A 16,344-nucleotide genomic window follows, 5' to 3' on the forward strand; every position below is an offset into this window, starting at 1 on the left:
GGTTTAATGACATTTCTGACTTTACAGTAAAAAGTCTTTAATGACATACTTCTTATTATTCTTCTACAAAAATAAGCATGAGCGTGTGAATAAGTCTCTCAGGAGCTCAGGGGTTGATGATGTCACCACTGATCCTCATCACTGTGGTGTGGAAGAGAAACCTAAACCCTCCTGATTCCACCTTCACTCCTCCGGTATGATCAGTTCACTCAGCGCTGCTCCGCTCTCCACTCTTCTTCTTTCTCTTCTTATTCTTCTTCTTCTTCTGCTTCGGTTTCTGCTCCTCGTTACTCTGAGGCAGCTGAGCTTTGGTTTTTTTAGCAGGAGGCTGATTCTGCGATTCTGACTCGCTCCTCTTCTTTTTGTTATTCCTTCTCTTCTTCTTCCCCTCTCCTACTCCTCCTCCTCCTCCTGGTGTGAGTGTGTCTGCAGTGTCTTGACCCTCCAGTACCACAGGCTTCTTGCGGTTTTTGCGTTTCTTGCTCTCAGGAAGGAATCCTTTCTTCTTTTTCTTCGGCTCCTCCTCTTCCTCCTGCTCCTCCTCCCTCGCGTTCTTCACCTTCTCCACCTTCGGCTTCCTGACGATGACAGAAGCATGAAAATGAAACACATGGTCTGAAGCACAGGTTTATTTATTTACTGGTGAGATCAGATTCAGGTCTGTACTGTGTGTGTGTGTGTGTGTGTGTGTGAGAGAGAGAGAGATTAACACTGTTAATCTAACATCTGTTATGTTAGTCTTGGACTCACTGAAGGCCGAACAGCTTCATGACGCTCCAGTACGTGTCCTCCAGCTTCCCCGACTTCTGCAGACTCCCATCGGCGTTCATGGACCTCAGAACGTTCTGGAGATCTTCCAGCTTCACCTCCAACTTCTGCTCAGGAAACAATAGTGTGACTTTTATGTTCCATAAAGGACTGGATTAATAACCTGCACACATCTGTACACGATAAAACTCATGCCGTGTGTGTGTGTGTGTGTTTGACCTGCTGGTGTGTAGAAAGTGATTAAGATGGTGCTGATGATAAATCATGGTTCTGTACCTGATTGTGAACAGCTCTGATCAGGAAGCGAGCGAGCTCCAGCACTTTCACCGTCTTCTCATAAACCGCTTTGTTTTTACACTCCGCCTTCTGCAGAGTCTGACACACACACACACACACACACACACACACACACACACACACACACACACACACACACACACACAGTAAGCTCACTGAAGCAGGGGGAGATTATAATCCGCTCATTCGGAGTGTGTATATAATGAATAAGGGTTGTGGATTGGGACGCAGCTATAAACCCATACACTGAGAGCACTTACTCTGTTCCCTACGCTAGTGCACTAGGTGGTGTGCGAGGTGGTGTGCGAGGTGGTGTGTGAGGTGGTGTGTGAGGTAGTGTGAGAGATGATGTGTGAGATGGTGCGTGAGGTGGTGTGTGAGGTGGTGTGCGAGGTGGTGTGCGAGGTGGTGCATGAGGTAGTGTGAGAGACGGTGTGTGAGGTGGTGTGCGAGGTGGTGCATGAGGTAGTGTGAGAGATGGTGTGTGAGATGGTGTATGAGGTAGTGTGTGAGGTGGTGTTTGATATGGTGTGCGAGGTGGTGTGCGAGGTAGTATGAGAGGTGGTGTGCAAGGTGGTGTGTGAGGTGGTATGCGAGGTGGTGTATGAGGTAGTGTGTGATGTGTGCGAGGTGGTGTGCGAGGTGGTGTATGAGGTAATGTGTGATGTGTGCGAGGCAGTGTGTGAGCTGGTGTATAAGGTAGTGTGCGAGGTGGTGTATGAGGTAGTGTGCGAGGTGGTGTGCGAGGTGGTGTATGAGGTGGTGTATGAGGTGGTGTATGAGGTAGTGTGTGAGGTGGTGTATGAGGTTGTGTATGAGGTAGTGTGTGAGATGGTGTGCGAGGCGGTGTGTGAGGTGGTGATTTAGGGCGTGGTACCCGTGTGAGCCGCTCTGTGGTTTTCTGACAGACTTCGGTCCACTGAGCGTCGGCCATCAGCTGCTTCACCTCCTTACACTGCAGGGCTCTGAGCACCAGCACACACGCCTGCCCCTGGAACACACACACACACACACGCACACACTAGTTTATTACATGCAGACGAACATTGAATTTGGAAGCGTGGATATTTGCATAACCCCGCCCACTCCGACCTGTACCAGACTGGATCATAATGCTCAGATAATAAACTTTATTTATAAACTGTTTAAATACCAGTGCGTTTAATACAAATAAAGAACATAACGTGTGTGTGTGTGTGTGTGTGTGTTCTGTACCTGTTGGTGTTCTCTGACTCCGCCCGTGATGTTTTCCACAGCTGTGTCCAACAGATTCGCACACAGAACCTATAAAAACACACACACACACACACACACACACACACACACACACACACACACACAGTGTGTTAAACACCAGCTCATTCTGTAACTCTGAAATGACTCCTGTAATACGACTCTCACTAAATGACATTGCTATGGAATGCAAGCATGTTCTTGTTTAGTGTGTGATGTGCATGTAATACGGCACGGGTAATGTGTGTGTGCGTGTGTACTTACGGGGAATCTGTTGAACAGCTCAATAAACATGTCTCCAGTCAGGGGAGTTTTCCGTCGCGTCATGAAAGAACTGAGCGCGTCTCTAAAACACGATGTTACTCTCGCCACGTCCATTTTACCCATCACCCTCTGCTGCACACACAGACACACACACACAAACATATACATAAACATCAGTGCACCAATAGGACCATAACACACACTAATTAGTGTTAACAGTGTGCGTGTGTGTGTGTGAGTGAGTGAGAGACATACCTCAGCTGTGTGTTTGGAGTCTGTATCCGTCATCACACCTCTCAAAACTTTAACCAGGTAGAGTGCAGCACTGAAACACACACACACACACAGATTAGGGGATATGTTGTAGGGAGCAGGGATTAGGGTGCAGGGATTAGGGGATATGTTGTAGGAAATAGGGAGTAGGGATTAGGGGATATGTTGCAGGGAGCAGGGATTAGGGAGCAGGGATTAGGGGATATGTTGTAGGAAATAGGGAGTAGGGATTAGGGGATATGTTGTAGGGAGTAGAGATTAGGGAATATGTTGTAGGAAGTAGAGATTAGGGAATATGTTGTAGGGAGCAGGGATTAGGGGATATGTTGTAGGAAATAGGGAGTAGGGATTAGGGGATATGTTGCAGGGAGCAGGGATTAGGGAGCAGGGATTAGGGGATATGTTGTAGGAAATAGGGAGTAGGGATTAGGGGATATGTTGTAGGGAGTAGAGATTAGGGAATATGTTGTAGGAAGTAGAGATTAGGGAATATGTTGTAGGAAGTAGAGATTAGGGAATATGTTGTAGGGAGTAGAGATTAGGGAATATGTTGTAGGAAGTAGAAATTAGGGAATATGTTGTAGGGATTACGGATTAGGGGATATGTTGTAGGGAGTAGAGATTAGGGAGCAGGGATTAGGGGATATGTTGTAGGGAGTAGGGATTAGGGAGCAGGCATTAGGGGATATGTTGTAGGGAGTAGGGATTAGGGAGCAGGGATTAGTGGATATGTTGTAGGGAGTAGGGATTAGGGAGCGGGGATTAGGGGATATGTTGTAGGAAATATAGAGTAGGGATTAGGGAATATGTTGTAGGGAGTAGGAATTAGGGAATATGTTGTAGGGAGTAGGGATTAGGGAATATGTTGTAGGGAGTAGGAATTAGGGAATATGTTGTAGGGAGTAGGGATTAGGGAATATGTTGTAGGGAGTAGGGATTAGGGGATATGTTGTAGGGAGTAGGGATTAGGGAATATGTTGTAGGGAGTAGGGATTAGGGGATATGTTATAGGAAATAGGGAGTAGGGATTAGGGGATATGTTGTAGGGAGTAGGAATTAGGGAGCAGGGATTAGGGGATATGTTGTAGGGAGTAGGGATTAGGGAGCAGGGATTAGTGGATACGTTGTAGGAAATAGAGAGTAGGGATTAGGGAATATGTTGTAGGGAGTAGGGATTAGGGAGCAGGGATTAGTGGATACGTTGTAGGAAATAGAGAGTAGGGATTAGGGGATATGTTGTAGGGAGTAGGGATTAGGGAGCAGGGATTAGTGGATATGTTGTAGGAAATAGAGAGTAGGGATTAGGGGATATGTTGTAGGGAGTAGGGATTAGGGAGCAGGGATTAGTGGATACGTTGTAGGAAATAGAGAGTAGGGATCAGGGGATATGTTGTAGGGAGTAGAGATTAGGGAATATGTTGTAGGGATTACGGATTAGGGGATATGTTGTAGGGAGTAGAGATTAGGGAGCAGGGATTAGGAGATATGTTGTAGGGAGTAGGCATTAGGGGATATGTTGTAGGGAGTAGGGATTAGGGAGCAGGGATTAGGGGATATGTTGTAGGGAGTAGGGATTAGGGAATATGTTGTAGGGAGTAGGGATTAGGGAATATGTTGTAGGGAGTAGAGATTAGAGAGTAGGGGATATGTTGTAGGAAATAGGGAGTAGGCATTAGGGGATATGTTGTAGGGAGTAGGGATTAGGGAGCAGGGATTAGGGGATATGTTGTAGGGAGTAGGGATTAGGGAATATGTTGTAGGGAGTAGGGATTAGGGAATATGTTGTAGGGAGTAGAGATTAGAGAGTAGGGGATATGTTGTAGGAAATAGGGAGCAGGGATTAGGGGTATGTTGTAGGAAATAGTGAGTAGGGATTAGAGGAAATATGTTATAGGGAGTAGGGATTAGGGAGCAGGGATTAGGGGATATGTTGTAGTAAATAGTGAGTAGGGATTAGAGGAAATATGTTGTAGGGAGTAGGAATTAGGGAGTAGGGATTAGGGGATATGTTGTAGGGAGCAGGGATTAGGGGATATGTTGTAGGAAATGGGGATATGTTGTAGGAAATGGGGAGTAGGGATTAGGGGATATGTTGTAGGGAGTAGGGATTAGGGGATATGTTGTAGTAAATAGTGAGTAGGGATTAGAGGAAATATGTTGTAGGGAGTAGGAATTAGGGAGTAGGGATTAGGGGATATGTTGTAGGGAGCAGGGATTAGGGGATATGTTGTAGGAAATGGGGATATGTTGTAGGAAATGGGGAGTAGGGATTAGGGGATATGTTGTAGGGAGTAGGGATTAGGGGATATGTTGTAGTAAATAGTGAGTAGGGATTAGAGGAAATATGTTGTAGGGAGTAGGAATTAGGGAGTAGGGATTAGGGGATATGTTGTAGGAAGTAGGGATTAGGGGATATGTTGTAGGGAGTAGGAATTAGGGAGCAGGGATTAGGGGATATGTTGTAGTTAGTAGGGATTAGGGGTATGTTGTAGGGAGTAGGAATTAGGGAGCAGGGATTAGGGGATATGTTGTAGGGAGTAGGGATTAGGGGATATGTTGTAGGGAGTAGGAATTAGGGAGTAGGGATTAGGGGATACGTTGTAGGGAGTAGGGATTAGGGGATATGTTGTAGGGAGTAGGAATTAGGGAGCAGGGATTAGGGGATATGTTGTAGGGAGTAGGGATTAGGGAGCAGGGATTAGGGGATATGTTGTAGGGAGTAGGAATTAGGGAGCAGGGATTAGGGGATATGTTGTAGGGAGTAGGGAGTAGGGGATATGTTGTAGGGAGTAGGGAGCAGGGATTAGGGGATATGTTGTAGGGATTAGGGAGCAGGGATTAGGGGATATGTTGTAGGAATTAGGGAGCAGGGATTAGGGGATATATTGTAGGGAGTAGGGAGCAGGGATTAGGGGATATGTTGTAGGAATTAGGGAGTAGGGATTAGGGGATATGTTGTAGGGAGTAGGAATTAGGGAGCAGGGATTAGGGGATATGTTGTAGGGAGTAGGGATTAGGGGATATGTTGTAGGGAGTAGGGATTAGGGGATATGTTGTAGGGAGTAGGAATTAGGGAGCAGGGATTAGGGGATATGTTGTAGGGAGTAGGGATTAGGGGATATGTTGTAGGGAGTAGGGATTAGGGGATATGTTGTAGGGAGTAGGAATTAGGGAGCAGGGATTAGGGGATATGTTGTAGGGAGTAGGGAGCAGGGATTAGGGGATATGTTGTAGGGATTAGGGAGCAGGGATTAGGGGATATGTTGTAGGGAGTAGGGAGCAGGGATTAGGGGATATTTTGTAGGGATTAGGGGATATGCAGTAGGAAATAGGGATTAGGGAGTGTTATGATTAGTACAGGTCTGCTGTTAGTGAGCAGTTGAGAGGATGAGTCAGGGTTAATCAGCATCTCACCTGAAGTAATACAGCGCCACTGACGACTCCGACAGCTTCTGTGCTCGACCAATCAGACGCTCCAACATGTCATGAAGCTCCGCCTCCCGGCCCTCGACCTCTCTGCAGTAATGCTTCCCACGACATAGCTGATTCCTGTCACACACACACACACACACACACACACACACACACATAATGAACTTCAATGAGTCACTGGTGAAGTGCTGATGACAAACCTACATGCTCTCTCACATACACACACACACACACACACACACACACACACACACACACACACCTGAAGATGTGTGCGGCTCGGCGCAGGAAGTCCTGCTCGTGTTGTCCGCTCTCGGAGCTCATGCAGTTCTCGATCACACTGAGCAGCGGCTCCACCAACCCCAACACCAACACACTGCTGCCCTGCTTACACAGGAACACGTCCAGCAGGTCCAGCACCTGCGCACACACACACACACACACATACACAGTGTTACTCAGGTATTAAACATCAATAATATCAGCTCTCAGTAGTGCACTCAGACATTAGAGACCCTACTTTAATCTTGAAGTCCCGGACGAGAGTCTTCTCCTTGCGCAGTCGCTCCTTCTCGTCCTTTTTGGCCTGCACTTTCTTCTTCTGCTCTCCGAACAGAGACGCCAGGTTTTCATCCAACTTCATCATGGCCTCGTCGTCCAGCTCCTCGTCCTCGCTGCCGTCCTCCTCCTCAGCGGCCTGAGCACCAGAATTATACCAGGTTTATCCCTCATCCTGTCCTGATTTAACCAGCGTCTCATACTCGCGCACTGCCTCAGGACTCACAGCTGATTCGGGTGTCATTTCGTTTCAGTTAAATCTGAACACATCATTCCTAGAAAGACTTCTAACAAAGATCACATGGTCATGTGCAGTTTTACACCCGTGAGTAATCACACACCCACACTCCCTTTTGTGTTTTAGGGTACGAAAAAAACCCATGTGAATCAGTCAAGGCATTATGACTCACTTTAGTGAATCGACTCAGATTCATTTCCAGGTTCACACCCCCACCCCCATCTATACACCAACATTTACCTTTAATCATAAAGCCTGAGATATCATCAAATGAGTTTCTGATCCTCTCACGGTGTTTGATTCATGAGTCGATTCACCTAAGAGTCACGCAGAACAAATTCAGAACGATTCACTGATTCAGCGTACCAGAGCGTTCTGTCCCTGCAACACCTTGATCAGGTCCAGACGGAAATTCTGATCCACTTCCTCCTCCTCATCATCATCATCATCTTCATCGTCCTCGTTATCCGAGGAGTCTGATTCGTCTTCATCCTAACGACAGAATCATAAAAATTACTAAATGAGCCAGATCTGAAATATTTCAGTTTTTATCAGTGTGTGTGTGAGCGACTCACCTCTGCTTCCTGTTCGTCATCTTCTTCATCCTCCTCTTCCTCGTCCTGCGTTTCCTTTTTCTTCTTCTTCTTCTCTCCGTCGTTGTCGTCCATCACCAGCACACCGCTCTCCTCCTCGTCCTTACCCGGGTCCAGAACCTTAAACCGTCACCGCTCAGGTCAGAACCAGACACAGAGAGAGAGAGAGAGAGAGAGAGAGAGAGAGAGAGAGAGAGAGAGAGAGAGAGAGAGTGTGTGTGTGTGTGTCTTACATTCAGTATAGCGGTGAGCGCGGGCTGTGTGAGATAAGGACACACTCGGCTGAACGCGGTCTTACACACGCTGCGGATGAGACGGCTGGGCTGAGCAAGCAGAGACAGTAGGATTTCCACCACCACCTCCACCCAGTGAGGCTCCGCCCCCTCGCTGTCTGAAACACACACACACACACACACACACACACTCAGTAATCCCTCAGAACCTGAGCAGGGCGGGGTCGCCGTGTCGGAGCCGGGACTCGTCTCACCTGCGTCGCTCTTCTTCTGCTTCTTCTTCTTGGATTTTTTGGCCTGTGCTTGTTCCATACAGCACCTCAGATCATTCAGCAACTCCACACTGTCATCTGGAGCCTGCACACACACACACAGTCACTATAAACAGTATGAGAGTGAAATAAACACGCACTGAAGATCAAGAAGTTTTATCGACCTTGAACATCTGGATGCCGATGATGAGGAAGAGGTGCTGGAAGGCCGAGTGTTCAGGAGCTGCAGATTTCTTCATCTTCTTACTGAGAGCCTCGACTGACTGCAGCATGCTTCACACACACACACACACACACGTTTGAGTACATGTGATTTATCATGATGTGAATATAATGATCATTTAATCACATTATTGTTCACAACCCGAGCACGACTTTCTGCTGTGTGTGTGTGTGTGTGTGTGTGTGTGTGTGTGTGTGCGCGCGTGTGTACCTGTCCCACGCGTGTGTGTGGTCCGCGCTGAGTGTGTGCGCGCTCCGGACATGTTTGGTGTGTTGGAGCAGAATGTTGGCGAACCGAACGAGGCCATGCACCCACATGGAGCCGTCCGCCATCACACCCAACACACTCCTCCTACTCGCTGCCTCCGTCTGCACACTCTCCCCGAGCAGCGGCAACACACTCAGAGAGTGTAACACACTGACAGAGAGAGAGAGAGAGAGAGAGAGAGAGAGAGAGGTCAAGATTGAAGGCATTAACTGTAAGAAGATTAAAAAGTGTTAATATGAAACACAGTAGCTCCACCCGGTGGTGACGGTGTATACAACACCTGCTTCTCGCCATAACTGTGCTCAGTGTAATATACTGAAATCATACCTGATGCATTCTGACACGAAATGTCACTTCCTGTATCTGCCGCTTTATTGCGGTGTGTTTGTGAGTGTGTGTATGTACCTGAAGAAGGTGGAGCCGGCCATGTTGCGTGTGTTTGGGTCTAGAGGAGGGGACAGTTTACGCTGAGTCTCTGGGATTTCAGCTGTGGACTTCACTGTGTCGAAGAACGCATGGAAGAAGATAAACCTACACACACACACACACAAACACAAATGTACATAGTGTACACAAGGGCAGCTTTTTTTATTCCGTGTGTGTGTGTGTGTGTGTATGTGTGAGTACCTGGCGATCTCTGTAACGAGCTCCTCGTCTTTTTTAACCTGATGGTTCTCCACGATGCAGGCGAGACGGGGGATGATCCACTTCCTCAAACGCGGCACACAGTCCTCAGTCCTGACAAAATAAACACACACACAGCTCTTATACACACACTCGTATCACTCACACACACACACACACACACACACACGTACAGCACACACACAGCTCTTATACACACACACACACACACACTCGTACAGCACACACACAATGGAAGCTGGGACAAACGGTTATGTCACAGTGAACTGACCAATCAGAGAGGAGCATTGTAATGTACTGTACGACCAATAATAAACAATGATGATCTTAATGTGCGGAGTCATTATTAGAAGTAATAATAATAGCAGCTGCTGATCTCACTGAGGGGCGGGTTCATGGGCGGAGTCATTAACAGTAATAATAGTAACTGCTGATCTCACTGAGGGGCGGGGTCATGGGAGGAGTCATTATTAACAGTAACAGTAGTAGGTGCTACTCTCACTGAGGGGCGGGGTCATGGGCGGAGTCATTATTAACAGTAATAACAGTAGCTGCTGTTCTCACTGTGGGACGGAGTCATGGGCGGAGTCATGATTAACAGTAACAGTAGTAGCTGATGATCTCACTGAGGGGCGGGGTCAGGGGCGGAGTCATTAACAGTAGTAGCTGCTGCTCTCACTGAGGGGCGGAGTCATGGGCGGAGTCATTATTAACAGTAACAGTAGTAGCTGCTGCTCTCACTGAGGGGCGGAGTCATGGGCGGAGTCATTATGAACAGTAACAGTAGTAGCTGCTGCTCTCACTGAGGGGCGGAGTCCTGGGCAGCGTCCTGGCTCCGCCTCTGTTTGCGTGTGCTGAACTCGAGCAGCTCCAGGGTCTGGGGATGACAGAATGACTCCTTGAGCCAGTGCGTGTAGGCTTTGAGAGCGCTGAGTTCCACGTGCTCCAGAACCTTCCAGAAGGACGAGACGACGGGAGCGCCGCGGTGTGTGAGCTGAGTGAACGCCTGCAGCACCAACAGCTGTTTCTCCACATCACTGCAGCTGCGCAGGAACACACTTACACACTCATCCATCTCCGGGGAGAACTTAAAGCGCTCGGGGAGCTGAGAGAGAGAGGGGAGGGAGGAGGGGGCAGGGTTACAGATTACTGCGTTATAACACACACAGAGGTGTGTATTACTGAGAGCAGAACTGACCTGTGCGGTCATGACGTGTTCACCGTAACGTCTCATCACCTCTCCACTCAGAACATACTGCAGCTGAGACACTGACAACAACGGCAAGGACACGCCCATCAACCTGAACGCCAGGTAACTGAGAGACGGACGGACAGAGAGAGAGAGAGAGAGAGAGAGACAGACCATTTAATTTATTTGTCAGTATGTTTGGGGGAGGGGTTTGTCCTGTAGGGGGCAGTACTGGTACTCACTGGCTGGGCCCGGGGGGGTCTGATATCAGTTCATCAATCACCACTTTGTCCCAGAAGAACATGAAGCTGTCTTCACGCAAAGACACGTGCAGCAGATCAGACGCTACAGCCGGCAACACACACTCCTTCTTCACCGAGCGCGCCGCTGTCTTCATCACCTCTACTAACCTACACACACACACACACAGTTACAGCAAGACTTAATAGGGGAGTTTGTGTGTGTGGTCGGGACTGATAGGTGTGTGTGTGTATGGGTACGTACCGGGGCAGTGTGTGTGTGTTGATGATGGAGGTGGTTCCCAGCATCTTGTCCAGGTGGGCGGGGCTGAGTGTGGATGAGAATCTGCGCATGACCAGCAGGAGGAGCTCTAACTGCTCCGGACTACTGAGAGCTGAACTCAGATCCTCCTGCAGAGCACCGAACAACACCTGCTCGAACATCTGCTCCGACACCTACACACACACACGGCTTTTAATTAAGAACGAAACACAGATAACTCTCAGCACACAGAGTTTATACTAATCCAGTAAAGGGTGAGAACCTCATTGAGGATGTCGGCCATGGTCTTCCTGGGTAAATCTCTCAGATATTCTCTGTACTGAGAGAGAGACTGCAGCAGCTTCACACACTCCAGCAGCACGTCTGTTTCCTACACACACACACACCCACACACACACATACACACACACACACACAGACAGTACAGAGAAAATCAGACACACATAAATCTGATGGGAAATTTTTAGTTCGGAAAATATTCACACACAACTTGAGGAAAATATTGATAAAGGAGGCTGTGTATGTGTAGGTGTGTAGGTGTGTGTGTAGTGTGTGTAGGTGTGTGTGTAGTGTGTGTAGGTTTGTAGTGTGTGTTGACGTGTAGGTGTGTGTGTACGTGTGTAGGTGCAGCTGTGTGTAGGTTTGGGTGTGTGTAGATGTGTAGGTGTGTAGATGTGTGTGTATAAGTGTAGGTGTGTGTGTGTAGGTTGGTGTGTGTGTACACGTGTGTAGGTGCAGGTGTGTATAGGTGTGTGTATAAGTGTAGGTGTGTGTAGATGTCTATGTTGGGGTGTGTGTGTGTAGGTGTGTCGGTGTGTGTGTAGATGTGTGTGTGTGGTTGTATGTGTAAGTGTGTGTGTGTGTAGGTGTGGGTGTGTATGTTGGTGTGTGTTCTTGTGTGTAGATGTGTGTGTGTAGGTGCGTAGGTGTGTAGATGTGTGTATAGGTGTGGGTGTGGGGGTGTGTGTGTGTGTGTGTGTGTGTGTAGGGGGGTGTGTATGTAGGTGTGTGTACAGGTGTGTGTGTGTAGTGTGTAGGGGGGGGGGTGTGTAGTGTGTAGGGGTGTGTGTGTGTAGGTGTGTGTACAGGTGTGTGTGTGTGTGTTGGGTTTTAGGGGGTGTGTAGGTGTGTAGATGTGTGTATAGGTGTGAGTGTGTGTGTGTGTAGGTGTGTAGTGTGTAGGGGGGGGGGGTGTAGGTGTGTGTGTGTAGGTGTGTGTGTGTAGTTGTGTAGATGTGTGTGTGTAGGTGTGTAGATGTGTGTATAGGTGTGTGTGTGTAGTGTGTAGGGGTGTGTATGTGTGTAGTGTGTAGGGGTGTGTGTGTGTAGGTGTGTGTACAGGTGTGTGTGTGTGTGTGTGTGTGTGTGTGTTGTGTTTTAGGGGGTGTGTAGGTGTGTAGATGTGTGTATAGGTGTGAGTGTGTGTGTGTGTAGGTGTGTGTGTGTGTAGGGTGTAGGGGGGTATGTGTGTGTAGATGTGTGTGTGTAGTTGTGTAGATGTGTGTGTGTAGGTGTGTAGATGTGTGTATAGGTGTGAGTGTGTGTAGGTGTGTAGTGTGTAGGGGGGTGTGTGTAGGGTGTAGGGGGGTATGTGTGTGTGTAGGTGTGTGTGTGTAGGTGTGTGTGTGTAGGTGTGTGTGTGTAGTTGTGTAGATGTGTGTGTGTAGGTGTGTAGATGTGTGTATAGGTGTGTGTGTGTAGTGTGTAGGGGTGTGTGTGTGTGTAGGGTGTAGGGGGGTATGTGTGTGTAGATGTGTGTGTGTGTACCTTGTGCAGGCGTGTGGACTGAGACAGAGCGAGAACTCCAAAGAAATTCCCGAAGGTCACGTATTTGATCTGCTTCTGTAATGAGAGAGAGAGAGAGAGTTAGACTGAGAGATCAGACTGTGATGTCTGATAGAGCGATCCGATCATTCCCTTCTAGATCAGTATGGATAACTCTATAGCATCATTATAACACCTGCACCGTGAGGAAAGACGAGATCAATATAACGACATGAACATTACATCTCCAACACATTAATAACGTTTACAATTAATAACAGTGTGTGTGTACATGTGTGTGTGTACATGTGTGTGTGTACATGTGTGTGTGTACATGTGTGTGTGTTACTCACCTTGCTGGCCGTCTGCAGGTTGTGTTTCTCTCTGATCTGGTCCAACATGCTTCTAAGCGTGATCTCCTCAAACACACTTAGCACCTGTGTACACACACACCACATACACACACCACATACACACACCACATACACACACCACATACACACACCACATACACACACCACATACACACACCACATACACCACATACACACACAGAGTGAGGGAGAGATTTCCACTTTAGAGTTTTCTTTCTTCAGGCTGATGAAATCAGAACAGGACTGTATCTGTGTGTGTGTGTGTGTACCTGTAGTGTGTGTGTGTGTGTGTGTGTGTGTGTGTGTGTACCTGTGCCAGTGCTAAGCTGTAGCCGGTGCGAGCCTCCTCTCGAGCGTGACACAGTCCATCTATCAGTCTCTTCAGGGTGTATTTCAGCTCATCAGACTACCCCACACACACACACACCGAGTCACAGATAAATAACAGCACACTGAACACATGATTAAACGTGAAGAGTAAAGTGGAGAAACAGAACTGAGGGGTAAATGAGTGTTTCCTGTCCTGCACTGGGGGATTATGGGTAACGGTACAGGGGGAGTATGGGTAACGGGACTGGGGGGGTATGGGTAACGGGACTGGGGGGGTATGGGTAACGGGACTGGGGGAGTATGGGTAACGGGACTGGGGGATTATGGATAATCAGACAGGGGGAGTATGGGTAATGGGACAGATGATGGGTAATGGGACAGGGGGAGTATGGGTAATGGGACAGATGATGGGTAATGGGACAGGGGGAGTATGGGTAATGGGACAGATGATGGGTAATGGGACAGGGGGAGTATGGGTAATGGGACAGATGATGGGTAATGGGACAGATGATGGGTAATGGGACAGATGATGGGTAATGGGACAGATGATGGGTAATGGGACAGGGGGAGTATGGGTAATCGGACAGGGGGAGTATGGGTAATCGGACAGATGATGGGTAATGGGACGGGGGGGTTTATGGGTAATGGGACAGATTATAGGTAATCAAACAGGGGGATTATGGATAATGGGATAGATTATAGGTAATGGGACAGTGTGATTATGGGTAACGGGCCAGGGGGATTATGGGTAACGGGCCAGGGGGATTATGGGTAATAGGAGGCGGGTCTAATGTACACAGTATAGTTTTATTACTCCTCTATAGTGCTGAGTTTCAGTTTGAGCCGGACTGACCTGAGGAAGTCAGTTTACTGTGTAATATAACAGCTGACGGATTCTAAATATGTAAACTGTACACCATCCTGTCCTTCCTCCTGCTGCTCTGACAGACTATCAATCAAATAAGCCCCCCCCCCCCCCAGTACACCACGATGAGGTCATATCTCACATGGAGACTTCAGTCAACCCACAACTGTGTGTGTGAACATGAAAAAATGTAAAGCACAGGCATCTCTCTCTCTTTCTGTAAGAGTAAACCCAGAAAAGAAGAAGATAAAGATGATGAACAAGAAGAAAAAACAAGATAAAGAAAAGGATTAAAAAGAATAATATTTATACCAAAATAAAGAATAGGATGAAGGAGAAGAAAAAGAAGAAGGAGGAGAAGTGATGATGAAGAAAGCAGGAGAAGTGATGAAGAAGAACAGTAAGTATATAGTATGTGATGAAAGCTGTGTAAATAAACCTCAGCAGAGCGCTATGCTATGCTAACGGTCACAGTGCGCATGCTCTGAGTGCACGTGCTGAGTGTGTGAGAGTAATGATCAGTGTGAGTGTATAAACAGTGCAGTGATGAGGAGGATGTTAAACTCTGAGATTACACTTACAGTAAATCTAGAGTTATATGATATAAAGATGTTCTACATGTTCTCTACCTGCTCGCCCTTCTTCACGTGCTCGATCAGCCTCTCCACGGCCCTCAGGCGGGTCTCGCGCTCCGGTTTGGCGATGTCCCAGAAATAGTCCAGGAACTGTCGGTTCTGTTTCAGCACGCCTCTACTGTCCGTCACTGCGGGCCGAACCGGGTCCGGTTCCGTGTCCGTGTCCATCTTCATCTCCCCCATCACTGCTGTCTGCATGCCTACGTCCACTGCACAGCAGAACAAACGAGCACGCGCACAGGAAAAATCACAGAGTACTTCCGGGTTTACACTTCCGGATTTCCGCGTTTCAAAATAAAAGCTCTCCTATAAGAGTTCTTAATCCGTACTTGTTCATAAATTTCTAATATATATTTGTATTAACATGAAGAAGCAGTGATATCCACAATAAAAGTACCAAAGGTGTGATCTCACCACGCCATGTCTGGAATCTTTATTTCTGAGAGTGTACCTGTGTATATTTCCATTACATCTCTTCTTTTTAATCCCATTAATGTCATTACTCATAACCCCTTTACTCTATTCTATGCATTTGTCAAAACAACATTCCACGGTTAGTTTAACTGCAGTCATGTGAATCCTGACTCTTATCTTGTTTCTTATGTATTTATTTTTAAAATAGAATTTTAGGACTTCAGCTAAAATGATTTGATGTTACCATAACCTCTCATTAGTGAGTTTTATCTCAGAGTTTTAGTGATTCAGAACACGACATTTACAACATCACATTAATGACTCGTTCCCAGAATTAAAATGCTGCGTTCATGACAAAAACAACAACAACCTGGAAATCTGTTCTATTTCCCACCTCATATCGTCATTAGATATAAAGCAGACTCAGGAGATTAGCATTTATGGCTATTTTGCTGAAATAAACTCAGTTAGTGTTACTCTGCCTCAGGTTAACTCACGAGTCTGAACTAGTGGTAAATATTATGTGGGGAGGAATGTAAATGTTATGTTTTTAAATCTAAATTGTTCTAAGTTTTTGAGCGGTACGCAGCTAGCGAGCGTGAGGAACTAGCAGGAATCTGTTGGACAGCCGCAGCAGCGGGAACTCAGTGTGGCTGAAAACAACAACTGCGACTAACACTTTGACCTCAGTGATTTAAAACTGTTTTTCCACAGCGTGTGTGTGTGTGTGTGTGTGTGTGTGTGTGTGTGTGTGTTTAGTCTGCATCATTAGCTGTGTAGCCTGCAGCATTTTTCCACTGATTTCGGAAATCAAATCTCATCGCTTCGTTATCGCTCAGTGTGTGTGTGTGTTTGTGTTTTCCTGTAAGTGTGTGAAGTGTGTGAGGAAAAGCGAGAAATTTAATCTGAACTCTGTGTTTGTCTTGTTAGCGACCGTAGCATTAATCGTTTTTAA

The 16,344-nt window shown here is 47.2% G+C and overlaps 1 protein-coding gene across 2 annotated transcripts in view; it reads right to left on the reverse strand.

Annotated features, from left to right (window-relative positions):
• mybbp1a (MYB binding protein (P160) 1a) overlaps nt 1-15,226 on the reverse strand; it is a 15,242-nt gene extending 16 nt beyond the window's left edge. Inside the window, exons 1-27 of one of the 2 annotated variants that reach the window (XM_017451714.2) lie at nt 14,970-15,226; nt 13,456-13,551; nt 13,125-13,208; nt 12,775-12,849; nt 11,270-11,377; nt 10,990-11,180; nt 10,728-10,895; nt 10,495-10,612; nt 10,100-10,401; nt 9,279-9,389; nt 9,057-9,182; nt 8,595-8,801; nt 8,326-8,434; nt 8,144-8,246; nt 7,890-8,047; nt 7,639-7,776; nt 7,430-7,555; nt 6,788-6,964; nt 6,530-6,687; nt 6,250-6,384; nt 2,818-2,887; nt 2,563-2,691; nt 2,281-2,349; nt 1,943-2,056; nt 1,045-1,143; nt 751-875; nt 1-578 (exon numbers count right to left, since the gene is read on the reverse strand). The exon at nt 1-578 is cut by the window's left edge and continues 16 nt beyond it. In XM_017451714.2, coding sequence (XP_017307203.2) covers nt 206-578; nt 751-875; nt 1,045-1,143; nt 1,943-2,056; nt 2,281-2,349; nt 2,563-2,691; nt 2,818-2,887; nt 6,250-6,384; nt 6,530-6,687; nt 6,788-6,964; nt 7,430-7,555; nt 7,639-7,776; nt 7,890-8,047; nt 8,144-8,246; nt 8,326-8,434; nt 8,595-8,801; nt 9,057-9,182; nt 9,279-9,389; nt 10,100-10,401; nt 10,495-10,612; nt 10,728-10,895; nt 10,990-11,180; nt 11,270-11,377; nt 12,775-12,849; nt 13,125-13,208; nt 13,456-13,551; nt 14,970-15,173 — 3,873 coding nt within the window. In that variant the 5' untranslated portion in view covers nt 15,174-15,226 and the 3' untranslated portion in view covers nt 1-205. Of the gene's footprint in view, nt 579-750; nt 876-1,044; nt 1,144-1,942; nt 2,057-2,280; nt 2,350-2,562; nt 2,695-2,817; nt 2,888-6,249; nt 6,385-6,529; nt 6,688-6,787; nt 6,965-7,429; nt 7,556-7,638; nt 7,777-7,889; nt 8,048-8,143; nt 8,247-8,325; nt 8,435-8,594; nt 8,802-9,056; nt 9,183-9,278; nt 9,390-10,099; nt 10,402-10,494; nt 10,613-10,727; nt 10,896-10,989; nt 11,181-11,269; nt 11,378-12,774; nt 12,850-13,124; nt 13,209-13,455; nt 13,552-14,969 lie in introns of both variants that reach the window. The other variant, XM_017451713.2, reaches the window with a different exon arrangement.
• Between the last annotated feature and the right edge of the window lie 1,118 nt (nt 15,227-16,344).

This window comes from Ictalurus punctatus, chromosome 22 (assembly GCF_001660625.3).
Source record: "Ictalurus punctatus breed USDA103 chromosome 22, Coco_2.0, whole genome shotgun sequence".
Taxonomy (NCBI): domain Eukaryota; kingdom Metazoa; phylum Chordata; class Actinopteri; order Siluriformes; family Ictaluridae; genus Ictalurus; species Ictalurus punctatus.